Source organism: Pan paniscus, chromosome 6 (assembly GCF_029289425.2).
Source record: "Pan paniscus chromosome 6, NHGRI_mPanPan1-v2.0_pri, whole genome shotgun sequence".
Taxonomy (NCBI): Eukaryota; Metazoa; Chordata; class Mammalia; order Primates; family Hominidae; genus Pan; species Pan paniscus.
The window spans coordinates 147,795,493-147,811,258 of NC_073255.2; the positions used below are offsets into that span (position 1 = coordinate 147,795,493).

The following is a 15,766-nucleotide window of genomic DNA, read 5'->3' on the forward strand; positions in this document are numbered from 1 at the left end:
TGGTAAAGGGTTATTTCTGAGTGTGTCTCTGCAGGTGTTTCCAGAAGAGATTGGCTTTGAGTCAGTGAACTAAGTGGGGTGAATCCACCCTCAACGTGGACAGGCATCATCCAATGAGCTGGGGGCTTGGATGTAACACAAATGCAATTTCCTCTCTCTCCTAGAGCTAGGATATACTCTTCTCCTGTCCTTAAACAACAGAACTCCAGGCTCTTTGGCGTTTGCACCCCACAACTTACACCACTGCTCCCCTGCCCCCACCAGGTTCTCAGGCCTCTGGCCTCAGATTGAGAGTTACACCGTTGGCTTCCCTTGTTTTGAGACATTTGGGCTTAGACTGAGCCATGCTATGGGCACTTCAGGGTCTCCAGCTTGCAGGTGGCCTGTTATGGCAGTTCTCAGCCTCCATCATCACATGAGCCAATTCTCCTAATAAATCCCCTCTCATATATCTATACATCATATATATGTATTGGTTTTGTCTCTCTGAAGAACTCTAATATATCCATCCAACTTAAGACATATATCTTCATTGTCTAGGTGTACCCATGTGGTTTCCAGCAATTCAGGAAAATCTCACTTAAATTAACAACTCAATATTTTCTCTTTTGTTGCTCTCTGCCTCAACCAATATATAACTAACAAATCCATGGCTTTTAGGCTAATTCCTCTCTTCTGTTTAAACTGTTGGCCAAGACTAAAAATAAGTTTTGTATTTTCTACTGATTTCCAAGTTAAGGAAATGAAAGTAGATAATATAGCCCACAGGTCAGCAAAACTACAGCCTATGGACCAAATCTAGTCCAACATCTGTTTTTGTACATAAACTTTTATTGGGAATTTATTTATTTTATGTGCTGCCTATGGTTGTTTTCATGCTACAATATCAGAGTTGAATAGATTTCTCAGATAGTATGGCCTGCAAAACCAAGCCTATATACTGTCTGTCTTTTTAAAGAAAAAGTATGCTGATCTCTGCTACAGAGACAAGAAAAAAATATTAGAAAAACAGTAAGTGCAATTTCTTGCCAACAGGTCGCAATATGCAGGAAGAAGCAGGTTAAGATTAGAAAGATACAGTAGATAGCATTTGAGTACTTCCATGGAAAGTTTAAAAGTATTTGCACTAGAAGTCTAACACCCACCATTATGCAATATACCCATGTAAGAAACAAGCACATATACCCTATGAATCTAAAATAAAAATTTTTAAATCCCCTGAATAATGAGGGAAAAAAGTGTTTTTGTATACTTTTGCTTATGTTGCATGCTGCATGAAATCATTGAAAAACCACTGTCATGAAGCTATTTCACGACGTTTCTTTCCAGACATTGCACATTTTCAGGTCTTACTTTTTAATCTAATCAACTTTGAGTTGATTTTTTGTGTGGTGTAAGATAAAGGTACAATTTCATTCTTCTGTATCTGGATATCCAGGTTTTTTCAACATCATTTGTTAAAGAGACTGACTTTTCCCCATTGTGTATTCTTGGCACCCTTGTCAAAGATCAATTGACTGTATATGCATGGGTTTCTGTCAGTGTCTCTATTCTGTTTCATTGGTCTATAGGTATGTTTCTATGCCAGTACCATATTGTTGTAATTACTGTAGCTTTGTAACATATTTTGAAATCAGAAAATATGTTGCCTCCAATTTTGTTATTCTTTGTCAAGAAGAACAGGATATACTGTTGTTTGGGTTATTCAGGGTACACTGTTGGTTAGAATGCAAAGTGGTTCAGCTTCTATGGAAAACAGTATGGAGGTTCTTCAAAAAATTAAAAATAGAACTACCATATATGATCCGGCAATTCTACTTTTGGATATATATCCAAAAAAATTAAAATGAGAATATCAAAGAAATATTAGCCTTCCCATGTTCTTTGCAACATTGTTCACAATAGCCAAGATACAGAATCAACCTACTGACAATGAGGGGTAGAATGATATAGTAATGGTGTGTTATACTTGGAGTAGCATGACAGGAAGTGCAGTCCCAGCTCTGTTCCTTACAAAGTTGTTGAGTTCTATGAGTTTGATGTATTTTTAACCATTTCCGTAGACAGATGAATGGATACACAAAATGTGGCATATATATATATATATATATATATGCACCAAGTTCATGTATATATATGCCAAATATATATATATATGAACTTGAAATATTTTCCAGGTATTAGTAAAAGGGAATCCTGTCACATGCAACAACATGAATGAACCTCGACAGTATTATGCTGAGTTAAGCCAGTTACAGAGGGACAAACACTGCATGATCCCACTTACATGAAGTATCTAAAACACTCAAACTCATAGAAACAGAGAGTAGAAGGGGGTTACCAGGAGCTGGGGCAGGTGGTGATGGGGAGTTGGTAATCAATGAGTATAAAATTAGGTTAAGCAAGATGAATAAGTTCTAGAGATCTCTGTACAACATTGTGCCTATAGTAAACAATATTGTATTGCACATTTAAAAATCTTTCAAGAGGGTAGATCTCATATAAAGTATTGAAATCACAATAAAAAAATTAAATTAAAAAAACTTTTAATTTGTTTGTTTCTTCCAACTTTACAATTTACAAAATATAGAGCTATTCATTAACCTGGGAGAACATTCATATTATTTCAACAATCATAACAAAAATTTGATAATCTAAAATAGGCAAGGCATTCTGTTAAGCTCTGAAGAAGCCAAACAGAAAATTAGTCAATAATAAATTAAATGTTCATTGTGTGTTAAAGCTCACAAAGTATTGCTGCATGTATATATGGTGTGTGTGTGTGTGTATGTGTGTGTGTGTGTGTATACGTATATATATTTAATCTTATTTGGTCTTCAAAATAATCTGGAAAATAGAGAGATACAAATACATCAAACTCAGAAATCAATAACTTTGCCAAGGTTACACAGCTTTGTATGGAACACACCTGGGACTGAACTTCCTATTGCCTTACTCCAAGCATAATAACACCATCTACTATATCATGCTATTCTTCATTGTCCATAAACAGCTAAAAAATCTTTTATACACTTTTTTAATAAAAATGTAAAAGCATCCATAACTAATTAAATCAATAACTTGAATGTATCTGTTCCCTACATAAAATTCTTCCTCCCAACATCTTAAAAGAGAAACCCCGGTCAATGTTAAGTTAAACAAGGTTAACTGAAGTTGCACAAAAATAGAAGAGCTGTTTCTTAATATTAAGTAACTGTTCAGGCTGAAATATTCAAGACTCTTTCTGACACGCTTCGGAAGCTCAGCTAAAAACAGTGGGTATTTTAAAAGACAATTTGTAAGCTTCTTACTGAGATAATTATACTTATATGTCCTTTCCAAATACTTGACAGATTTACATTACCATTGACAGAGGAAAAAAACATAAATTAATATTTAGCTCAAAGGAAGGTACAAAAGTTACTGTTTCTCTATATCTTTACTTGGAGTTCATACCTTTAGAAAGTTATGCTACTAAGAGATGTAATTGAGCCAGCAGTAAAGAAGGCTAATTAACCCATTTATGCTAGAGTTTGCGATTTTTTGAATTTTTGCATGAGTGAAAAATCAGACGTTGGCAATAACCTTCAGCAGTAGTACATAAAAAACTCCCACGCATTTAGCATTCCAATAATGGAACACTAGGCATAAGTGGGTTAATACACAAATGCACTAACCAGCTCCAAATGTGATGTGCTTCCTGCTAGGAAACACCAGACTCCAAAGGAGAACTTCATAATGTCCATCTGTATTGGGGGAAAAGCTGAGGTTCATGGTAGAACTAAGGAGTAATGTTCCAAAGCCAGTCCAAGAAGTGGGAAAGAAGTTTTGTCAAAAGTATCAAAAGTTAGAAACTGATTACCATCTTCAGATAGAGGCATGGAGATGTGGATAAGGATAAAGCTGGATTAGTCATCCTGCTAGGCTCTGTGTTGAAGAGATTCTTCCTAATTAAGCTAAGTCAATGTGTTTCCCATCTTAGGTACCTCAGTTATTTTAGCCCATGGACTACCTACAGAGGACATGATGGTTCTAATATTTCATTTTAGATACAGTGAGTTTAATGTAAAAAATATTGAATAATGAGGACACTATTCAGTATTCATTCTCCTTCCCTTACTTTTCTATACATTTGTCTAGATCACATATCATTGCTACCCAATAATATAGTCATGATATCTTGGTGTATGCTACTGCTAGTACGATTCCAAGACTTACTAAGTAGGCAATTCTGGAATTGTCATGTCTTCCAATACTTACCTAGCAAAGGTATGCTAATGTAACAGGTATGGGGAACTCCCCACAGATAAACATCTGATTCCTTAGAAATATATTTCAAGTGCATATTTTCATTTTGGAATATTCAAGATAAAATCTGGTATGAAATCAACATTTTTCTAATCTTTTTTTATATACTTTAAGTTCTGGGGTACATGTGCTGAATCTGCAGTTTTGTTACATAGGTATACACATGCCATGGTGGTTTGCTGCAACCATCAGCCCGTCACCTACATTAGTTATTTCTCCTAGTGCTGTCCCTCTCCTAGTCCCCCACCCCCCGACGGGCCCCAGTGTGTGATGTTCCTCTCCCCTGTATCCATGTGTTTTCATTGTTCAGCCACCACTTAATGAGTGAGAACATGCGGTGTTTGGTTTTCGGTTCTTGTGTTAGTTTGCTGAGAATGATGGTTTCCAGCTTCATCCATGTCCCTGCAAAGGACGTGAACTCATCCTTTTTTATGGCTGCATAGCATTTCATGGTGTATATGTGCCACATTTTCTTAATTCAGTCTATCATCGATGGGCATTTAGGTTGGTTCCAAGTCTTTGCTATTGTAAATAGTGCCACAATAAACATATATGTGCATGTGTCTTTACAGTAGAATGATCCATAATCCTTTGGGTATATACCCAGGAATGGGATTGCTGGGTCAAATAGTATTTCTGGTTCTAGATCCTTGAGGAATCGCCACACTGTCTACCACAATGGTTGAACTAATTTACACTCCCATCAACAGTGTAAAAGCATTTCTATTTCTCCACATCCTCTCCAGCATCTGTTGTTTCCTGACTTTTTAATGATCGCCATTCTAAGTGACGTGAGATGGTATCTCATTGTGGTTTTGACTTGCATTTCTCTGATGACCAGTGATGATGAGCTTTTTTCACATGTTTGTTGGCTGCATAAATGTCTTCTTTTGAGAAGTGTCTGTTCATATCCTTCGCCCACTTTTTGATGGTGTTGTTTGCCTAATCTTTTCAGTGTGACATAGACTAGAAGAATATATACCAGACATATGTCTGGAGGTGTGATTAGCGAGAGAGAAATGAGACCTTTTCTTTTTATGTTTTATGCTTTAGTGTTGTTTGAATTTTCCCTACTAAGCACACATTATTTTTGCAATTAAGAAGGAGGCTACAGATCTCCTTCTCATCTGAAACTCCTACCCAAAATTTGTCTCCAACACAGCTGGGCCACTCAGGCCCACCAGATGTTCCTGCTAAGCTCCAGGGGTTTTAGTGCATCTTCATAGTGGCAATTCTCTTGTTATATTCCATTTCTTTTGTTGCCTTTGTTGTCTTTCCACCAGACTATAAACTTTAAAAGGGCAAGAATTAATCTTTGGCTTTTAATATTTATAATCCCAGAGACAGGAACAGTGTTTAACACACAGGAAATATTCAAGGCACTCAATAAATCATGATTAAATCACAACAAAAACTATCGCTATCTGATACTTACTGAACACATTTAAGAGCCAGGCACTGTGTTAACCAAATTATATCCATTATTTCATATAATTCTCAAGAAAGCACCGTGGAGTATACACTATTACAATTTCCATTTTATTGATGAGGAAGATTTAATTTACAGAGTTAAGTAATTTGCCAAAGTGGCAAAGCTGGGATCTGAACCAAAGCAGTTTGAGTTCATGGTTTGTGCTCATGGCTTCTACATCACACCAAATAAATTACTAGGCACAAATAAATAAATATGCAAGATTTTCATATCTAAAGATGAACTCTATTCACAAGAGATAGGTGGACTAAGGTAGAAAATAAAACCATTCAAGGAAACCACTGACAGGGGTGGGGAGAGTATCACAAAAATAGGTGTCACCATTATTGGAAAAAGCAATTCAATCTAAATGGCCTAATGACTTTCTACAGCTGTCACACATGAAAGCGTATGCCCTATGTTTGATGTATTGCCTCCAGAAACCTCCCTATACTGCTAAACTGTTTACACAAATAATGTGTTTTTTTATCGACATTTTTCACATTTATTAATCTTGATATAAAATCAAGATTCTATATATAAACTTAAATATATGTAAAGAGACTATATATGAACTTAAGGTGACTATCTCTCTGGTGATTAGAAACAAATACCTATTGCTAAGACATACAGTTTTTATTAACAATTCCATTTTTATTCACTGATACAGCAATAGTATGGAAAATAATCCACCTACAACTTGAGAAAAGAAAGAAATATTTCCATAAAGGTATAGGTTGTCTACTAATCTATGATTCTTCAGTAAGGAAAAATTATAATTCTTTAACAATAAAAAGGTAAGAATATCCATAATACACTAATAATTTCTAGAGGTAACATCAGAGGGATACTGATGATTTTTCACAAATGGCTCTTATTTGGTGACAACTAAACCCTTGTACAGAGCCTAAGACATTTAATTGTACTGCTCAATCCCTTGTCTATTAAACAGCAGCATTGGTCAGACCCCAAGCAGTAAAGACAGGTGTACAATACTATTTTAATTTGGGAAAATTCAGTGTTCAAATTAAACCAGGCTAAAGGGCTTCAAAGATTTCCGAACACCTTCTGCTCAAGCTACCAACAACTCAGAAACAGTGTACAAATACCCTCTGTCCTCAAAAGAACCACCTACTGGACTCCCATTTGAGAACTATAAAATAAAACTCTTAGCTTCCATGCTCTAAAACATTTTACTCATCAAATATTTAACAGGGTCCTGGACATGAGTTTCTTTTCATATCTCCCTCCTTTCAGGACAGAAACCATCTCTAATTATTAATCTACCAAAAAATGACATAAATGAATGCATGATCTTCAGGAAGAGAGCCATATGGATACATTGGCTTCTATTATTCAGAGCTACTGCACCAATCATTAAAAAAAAGAAGTTATTAAACAAGCATCATTTGTAGTTTTACTGGGGAAAACTCAATTTAGTTCTGTTTTTCTTCCTATAAAGATTCGTCGTTTGCTGGAACCTAATATGATTCAACCAGCTATGATAGGCTAATATTGATTTCCACATCTTCAATAGTACATTTAAAATCAACAGGCTTTGAAATGTTCAATTTCTAGTGACAAATGGATTTTTTTGCTAATACCAGAAAGTTGTTTTTAATAAATTAGGGTATTTTGACATTTTACAATATAGTCCTTAGACTCAAAGACAAATTGTCATTTAAATATTTTGCAGTGAGAGAAGACTCATGATTCTCTATTTCAGATTAGTCTGCAATATCAATACTAGTTAAAGAAAGCCTTGTGCTGTACTCACCAGCACAAAATGACTGCGTCATGAGCAGTACACACTTCTTGACAACAGCATTGATCCTCCCCTGCCTGATTCCTCCCTGGAGCCAAGAAGTGATTCTGTTTCCTCTGAATACTTCTTGGAATTCTCCTGAACAGTCAGGCCCATGAACTAAACAAAATCCAATTATATGAAGTGATTTATAAAGCAGATTACATTTCTTTAGTAGGGCAACCATTTGTTTCTGCTTGTTTTGGCTGTCCCAGTTTACGTTAACTCCCTCATGTAATAGTAAATTCATCTTTTTTCACTCTCAAAGTGTCCTAGTTTAGATGATAAGTTATATGGTCATCTTCCTCACTAGGGACTAAAAAGAGTCCATTCCCTTACTTCATTGAGGTTGCTAACCACATGGAGCCCGAGATTCCAAAATTCTATAAAACGGTATTTCACCAAGACAGAGGAAAAATGATGCTGGACTTCATTTCTGACTGGGCAGAGAAGATCTATGAAACAGAAATACAAGTGTCCCAATAAAAATGTTGATGCCTTAACAATTTCATTTGTGGTTGCCTCACATTGACTTGCTGGAGTTTAGTGCTTTGCATTCATTTTATGGTTTTCTAAAACAATGCTTCTATTTGAGTCATAACAAATTAAGAAGAAAAAGCAATTAACTAAAAATAATATTTCGGTGGAACTAATGGGTCTAAGTATTAGTAGAATCAGCTTATTTTTACTGTTTGATGTTATAGATAAGCATACCCATTTGGGTCAACATTATGAAAATGACTGCATTCCTAGCTATGAGATCCAGAGAATCAAGCAATTGCCTTGTGATTTTAATCAATGCTGACATCAAGGTAGAAATTTCAGGCCCTCCCCAGTCTCATCTTTTACAACATTTATTTGTAAATTCAGCTGAATTCTCTGAAAAAGTACTCTGAAAGCCTACTTTTTGCCTTGTCAATATAATCTAAATGACTGTGACTATAAATAATGTAACGTAATATAAATAATGTAACTTTTTTATCTGAGTCATTTAAAATAACAAATAAAACTATCATGCATGTCATAAACAAGGACACAACTATTTCTACAAGAAGCTAGATATTATTTTCTCAAGAGAAAAACACTTTGACTAGTGATTTGAGCCAGATTATCCCCCTTTAGTCTATTCTCCAAGCAGCAGAAAGAGTGATTCTTTAAAAATGCCAATCAGATCATACTACTCCATGGCTCGCCATCCTTCTAAAATGAATCCAAAGTCCTTTCTAGGACCCACAAGGCTCTGAAAACCTCTCAGATCTAACCTTACTTCAGTTTCCCTCCTTCAGTAAAGTCCCAACCATGCTGGCTTCTTGTACTTCCTTGAACTCACCTATCCATTTTAGGTTTGCATTTGTTATTCCTTTGGTTTGAACACTCCTTTCCTCAGAGATTAGTATGACTCTTTCCCTGTCTTCCTTAATTCATGAGTCTCTTCAAACATCTTTTTGTTACAGAAGTTTTCAGTGAACATCCTACAGCCCCAGACCCTTACCATTTCTCTCTACCCCCTTTTCTACTTTGTTTTTCTTCATAGCACTTCTTACCCATGACATTGCATTATGTGTTATATATTTGTTTATTGTCTGCTTCTAACCACTAGAATGTAAGCATCAGGAGGGCAGGAACACTGTCTCTTCTGTTCACTTACGTCTCTCCGGTATCTAGACCAGTGCTTTTTAAATGAATGGCACTAAGGTCTACACGGTCAGTGAACTGATTAAATGATATTTAACCTGATCACCCAAAAGTTTGTGTTACAATGTTTTACCCCGTAAATCTAAAGTCCAAAATTTCCCCATTGCACATGAACTTTAAATCAATTTTCTCTAAAATAGTTTTTCATGCTGTGTTGATAAGAGTATAAATGTACACAAACCTCTTGAGAGGAAAATTTGGCAGTATATATTGGAACTAAAAATAACAACCACAATAACAACAATAACAAACTTGACCCAATATTTCCACTTTTAGCTATCTATTCTACAAAAATAAACACACAGGTGTACAAAGGTATGTGTGCAAGGATGTTCATTAAAGCATTTTGAGTTTTACAAGCTTGTGTTATTTCCATAATTTCAAACAAATCTTTAAAAGAAGTTGATTTTTCCCAGAGAGTAATGTCAAAGCAATTCTAAGGAGAGCAGATTACAGTTTTACTGAAGTGTTTTTAAAGGTAATGCTGAGCAAAGTGACTGCTAATTGTAATGCCCCATTCTGGGATGTCTCATCTTATCTGTCATACCAACAAGCCCTTACCAACAGGTTCCTTATAAGTACAAGGTATGCAGCAGATGACTGGTCTATCTAGCCACAGCTGACAGGACCAGGGAAGGATGCCTACCCCAAAGGCAGTAGATCAGCTGGTTGACCAGCTGTCTGTCATGTGGATAGGTCCTAGATCTGTATCTCAAAGGGTGATACTCAGATTTCTCTCAGGTAATTCAGACATGAGGCACATCCAAGAAGTCAGCAGTTGGCAGTGGGGCAAAAGCCAACCAAAGCACAGATCGGCAAAAGCAATGTGCAAAAGAGAATGCAAGTGACAGAAAATGGAAGTCCTGCAACACTGTCATTCCCATTCTGCAGTAAAGCTAGGCTGAGCCTTGGCTCCTACTGCCCTACTTCCCCAGGTACCCTTAAGTGCTCTTTAAGCTATATTTCACTACATATCTGCTTTTGCCACCTAAAGGAGTGTAACTACCAGAACATTAAATGGAAGATTGGATTAATCCTTCAATTAATCCTTCAAGGGGTCTAACCTCAAATACTACTGAAACCTACAGTAAGTATAAATAAGTCCTAAAAAATAAGACTGTTTGCTTGATCATTTTATGAAATATCAAATTCTTTCCAAGAAAATATTTTTGGTGACCTATATTTTAGTTTAGCTTACCTAATAATATCCAGTAATATCCAGAGGAAAGATGGGACTGAAAAATCCACATCACAGACCAAAGCACCTTGCCTGTCACAAGTCAGGGGACCAGTAGACTAAGGGCTTCTAGTAGTCGACAGCATATTTTTATAATTTTTTAATATACTCTGGCATTTTAAAAAAATTGAGTCACAGAGAAAAGATGTACATGCATCAGTAAATAATATTCTATTCCCTACATACCCCTTAACATTTGACATTGTTAGAAAATCATTATCAGACTGTATGTGTTCAATTATTAATATAAAATCCAGGAAGCCAAGGATCTTCAGGTGCCAAAGTTTCAAAGGGAAAGAAGTTTTTAATTTTCTTTAAAAACATCAAATGCTGAAAAATGATTACTTTTGAATCAATTATCAAATAGTTTTAGAGGCCACACAGTTGGAAGGTCCTTTATTTACATTTTTCATTGTTCCATGATAGAGGTGTACCAAAGGGGGACAGATAGACCCATATGACCCTGGTGTCAATTCGCAGACTTTACACATGGGGTGCAGCAGTGGAAAGAGAGGAGGCAGACCTCTTACATCATCCAACTCCCGTTCCCTCAACTCCCAACTTTGCATCATTAACCCTTGCTCTGGCTCTGGTTCTGCTGTAAACCCAATATTTACATGTGCTGAGGAAAGCAACAACTTGTACTTTTCCTCAGAAAGGTCTGTTGTAGGATTTCTGGTTGCACAAAGCATTTTATGTCTGATCAAGCGTTGCAGTTTCACATTGTTGACTGTTCAGCTAGTGACCAATAATGATCCATCTGAGTTAAAAGCTGTGTTATCTTTGGATTATAATATAAAATGGATCCCTTGGTATTCCTAATCCTGTTAGATTGCTTTATGTAGATGAAATTTTTGCCTGCTTTGGTGCCGCATTCTTTTGGGTTTTAAAAATAGCTTTATTAAGATATAATTCATATAACACAGAATTTATCCATTTAAAATGCACAACTCAATGTTTTTAGTACAGTATATTCACAGAGTTGTGTAACCATCACCACAATATAATTTTAGGACATTTTCATACTCCCCCAACACAACAAAAACCTTATACTCATTAGCAGTAACTCTCATTTCCCTTCTTCCATACCTCTGGGAATCACTAATCTATTTCTGTTTCTAGGAATTCACCTATTCTGGACCTTTCATATAAATGTAATCATACATATGTGGTCTTCTGTGACTGGCTTCCTTCACCTAGGGTAATGTTTTCAAGGTTTGCTGACATTCTTTGAATGGGATTTGCATCGTATCTATATACTGTTTTGCAAATACTAAAAGTGTATTTTGGATATTTGTGATATATATCAAATGGCTTTCTAAATGTACTGCTCTTCCCAGTTTCTGCCACAAAGCAAAAGGCTGGATAGGCTCTTGAAAAAAAAAAACGGTCACCAAGTTCTTCTAGTTTAGAATGTACATTCTATAAGAAATGATAGCTAAGTTATTTTATACTAATAGACTTACCCCTGACTAAATCATAGCATTATATATCCTCCCCTAAATGCTCACTCCATTAAAATAATCAAAATCAAAGAACCTCTTATAACTTAAAATATAAACAACCCAATACAAAATGTGCAAATGATCTGAACAGTTATCTCACCCAAAAAGAGATATGAATGGAAAGTATGCACATGGACAGATACTCAATATCACTAGCCTTCAGAGAAATGCAATTCAAAACCACAATGAGATTCTACTTCTCACCCACTAGGATGGCTATAATAAAAAATATTCACAATACCAAGTGCTGGCAAGGATGCAAAAAAAACTAGATTCCTTATGCATTGCTGGCAGAACATGAAATGATACAGCCACTTTCTAAAATAGTTTGGCAGTTTCTTACAAAGTTAAACATGAACCTACCATAACACTCAGCATCCCACAGATACAGTTGTCCCTCTGTATTTGTGGGAGATTCATTCCCACAAATATAGATACCAAAATCCCCCCACAGATACCAAAATCCACAGATGCTCAAGTTCTTTACATAAAATGATGCAGTATTTGCATATAACTATGCACATCCCCAATATCCTTTAAATTATCTCTAGGTTACTTATTCCTAATACAATATAAATGCTATGTAAATATTTGTTTTACTGCATTGTTTAGGGAATAATGACAAGAAAAAAGTCTGTGTTTTTTTTTTCAGTACAGACACAACTATCATTTGTTTTCTCTCTCTGTGAATATTTTCCATCTTCAGTTGGTTGAAATCAGGGATACAGAACCCATGGATACAGAGGGCCAACTGTATACCCAATAGAAATGAGAATATGTTTCCACCAAAAGACCCAGATGTTCATAGTATTTATACCAATACCTATAGAATTACTCATAATATCCCCACACTGGAAACAATCCTAATATGCATCAAGTTGTGAATGGATAAACAAAATGTGGTAAGTCTATAAAATAGATTATACTCAGGAATAAAAATAAACTAATAACATGCACAATATAGAGAAACCTAAAAAACACTGTTAGCAACAGCAACAAAAAAACACAGACATCAAAGACTATATATTGTATAATTCCATTTAAATAAAATTTCTGGAGAAGGCTAAACTCTAGAGACTGAAAGCAGACCTGTGGCTGTCTGGGGTTGGGAGTTAAAGTAGGAGTTTAATGCAAATGGACAAGAGAGAACTTCTGAAGGTAACAGGTAAGAGAAGTGTTCAAAAACTAGATTGTTGTGGGGGTTGCACAATTGTATACATTTATACTAAAACTCATTGAACTGTATATTTTAAATGGGTGAATTGTATGGTAAATAAATTATACCTCAATAAATTTTTAAAAGAACTTCATTGATATCATGTAGGCTACTAACGAGCACTCAATCCTGACATGAAAATTGTTGCTACGAATTTCTACAGCAATAAGTTCTCATATTATTTGGTATCAGGACTCCTTCACATTTTACAAAATAATTGAGGATCTCAAAAAAACTTTTATTTATGTGGCCACTATTTACCAGTAATTATCACATTAGAAATTAAAATAGAAAATTGTTTTAAAATTTCATTTATTGATTCAATTTAAAATACCAATAATAAACCCTTATGTTAACAAAAAGAACACGATTTAAATAAAAATTATAGTCCTTTTCCAAAAGCAAACAATAAATAGTAAAAATAATGATTTTTTTTTTACATTTTTGCAAATCTTTTTAGTTTCTGGCTTAATAGAAAACAGCTGGATTCTCATATCTGCTCCTGCATTCAATCAACTCCAATATTACACATCTGGAAAATTCCACTGTACACTCACAAGAGAATGAGAGTGAAAAACGGCAAGTAACACCTTGGTATTATTAGGAAAGTAGTTTTAATCTCATAGGCCCCCAGTGGGGATCCCCTGGGATCCTCTGGCCATGCTGTGAGAACTGCTAGCCTAGAATCTGCTCTAAAACTGATTGAGGTTCATTTCAGTGAGATTAGTTAATATGTGTACTATCATTAATACAAATACTTTAGGATCAAGTTTTTTTAGAAAACAGGGTCAGAAAACTTCCTGAATGTAGTAGTCAAAGCATTTTGGCTACCACATTATATAGGCCTGGCTACAACTTGTTTAAAGAAAGTGATCACAATGAGACATATCATGCCACACAGTATTTACTTGCTGAATGTCAACAATTGTTTTTGATTTATCAGCAAGTACAATAAATACGACATTACTAAAGGCTGCTTAAACACCTGATTGTTACAATCTTATCATCTAAAGCTTTCATTCTTGTCACTGATTCGGAAGTTTCTGTTTCATATCCTTTTCAGTTTTCTCCCATCTCTATGAGTACAAAAGAGTCCTCTTAGTTTCTGCATTTGCTTCTAAAATAGTTAAATGTTCTTGAATTTTTTTAAATGAAACTTAACATCATAATCTTAATCTTAAAATAGTCATGCTACTTTTAATATCTGATCAATAATGATTTAATGATCATTTTAGACTATATGGTTAATTTAAATTAATATTTATCCTATACTTCACAATTAAAGAATAACAATATGATCAGTAAGTTTATCTATATTCCTTACAACCTGAAAGGTTAATGATGCTCACTAAAGATGTACCAGCTCATTTGGAATGTCTCCAAAACTTTGGCCCTCATGGACTTCAGATGTATTTCCCAAGTAATGTAGGTAACAGAACTCTAGATATTTAAAATTTGAACTCAGAAACAACAGTAAATACTTACCTGACAATATCTCCTTCAAGAGCAATCACTCTCTTAATGATCTTCTGTTCTGGGTTTTTAGGAGACCTAGAACATGAAGATAACATTATACAATCAGTTATGTCTATGTTGTTTTAGGAAGATGAAAAGAAATTCTATAACAAAATAGGCTATATTAAAGTCTTTACAGATTCCTTCGCACCCCATGACATGACATCAGTCTCACTTTGGTTCCAAGTGACATGAAGTGACTACTGAAGTAATTCTCATTTTAAATAAACTCTGGGGGGAAAAAAAGCCATGTTAAAACTTTACAAAAATAAAAAATACAGAGGAATAAAACATTTTCTTATTAAGGAATAAAGTTGATTATTAAATTATTATTGTTGTTAAAGATAGGTTCTGATACGGTTTGGCTCTGTGTCCCCACCCAAGTCTAATTTCGAATTGTAATCCCCATGTGTAGAGGGAGGGGACCTGGTGGGAGGTGACTGGCTTATGGGGTTGGTTTCCCTCATGTTGTTCTCACGAGATTTTATGATTTAAGAGTGTGGCACTTCCCCTTCGCTTGCTTGCTCTCTCTCCTGCCGCCATGAGAAGATGTGCCTCACTTCCCCGTATCCTTCTGCTACGATTGCAAGTTTCCTGAGAACTTCGCAGCCATGTGGAACTGAGTCAATTAAACCTCTTTTCTTTATAAATTATCCAGTCTCAGGTAGTATCTTTATAGCAGTGTGAGAACTGACTAACACAAGTACTTAGAGGAAAGAGGATTAGTACATAAGAAAATGCTTACACATTTCTTTAAAATGATAACATACTTCAGTTTTTTAAAATTTCACTTAAAATTAAGGAAGGAGTTTTTATTTAAATCCCATAAAAACAATGAAGATGTGAAGCATTTTCTTTAAAAAATAAAGAATTAGAGAATTCTTTGAAACTACATTTGGGTTTAGCCATTTGATGATTATAGAATTCAGAGCGCTAAAACAGGGCTACTGACAGTTAAAATAAATTGACAGGTTTTGATTTACTTAATACAGACATCATTTATTTCAAGCTACTT

At 35.1% G+C, this 15,766-nt stretch overlaps 1 protein-coding gene across 8 annotated transcripts in view; it reads right to left on the minus strand.

Moving 5' to 3' along the window:
* The window catches only part of IMMP2L (inner mitochondrial membrane peptidase subunit 2), an 888,203-nt gene that overhangs the window by 281,865 nt on the left and 590,572 nt on the right, over nt 1-15,766 (minus strand). For 7 of the 8 annotated variants that reach the window (XR_010112785.1, XM_063606340.1, XM_063606342.1 and 4 more), the window contains one exon: nt 14,722-14,787. Coding sequence is in view for 6 of the 8 variants with exons in the window: in XM_063606340.1 (XP_063462410.1) it covers nt 14,722-14,787 (66 nt within the window). In the remaining 2 variants the exon portion in view is untranslated. Of the gene's footprint in view, nt 1-14,721; nt 14,788-15,766 lie in introns of those variants that run through there. The other variant, XM_063606350.1, reaches the window with a different exon arrangement.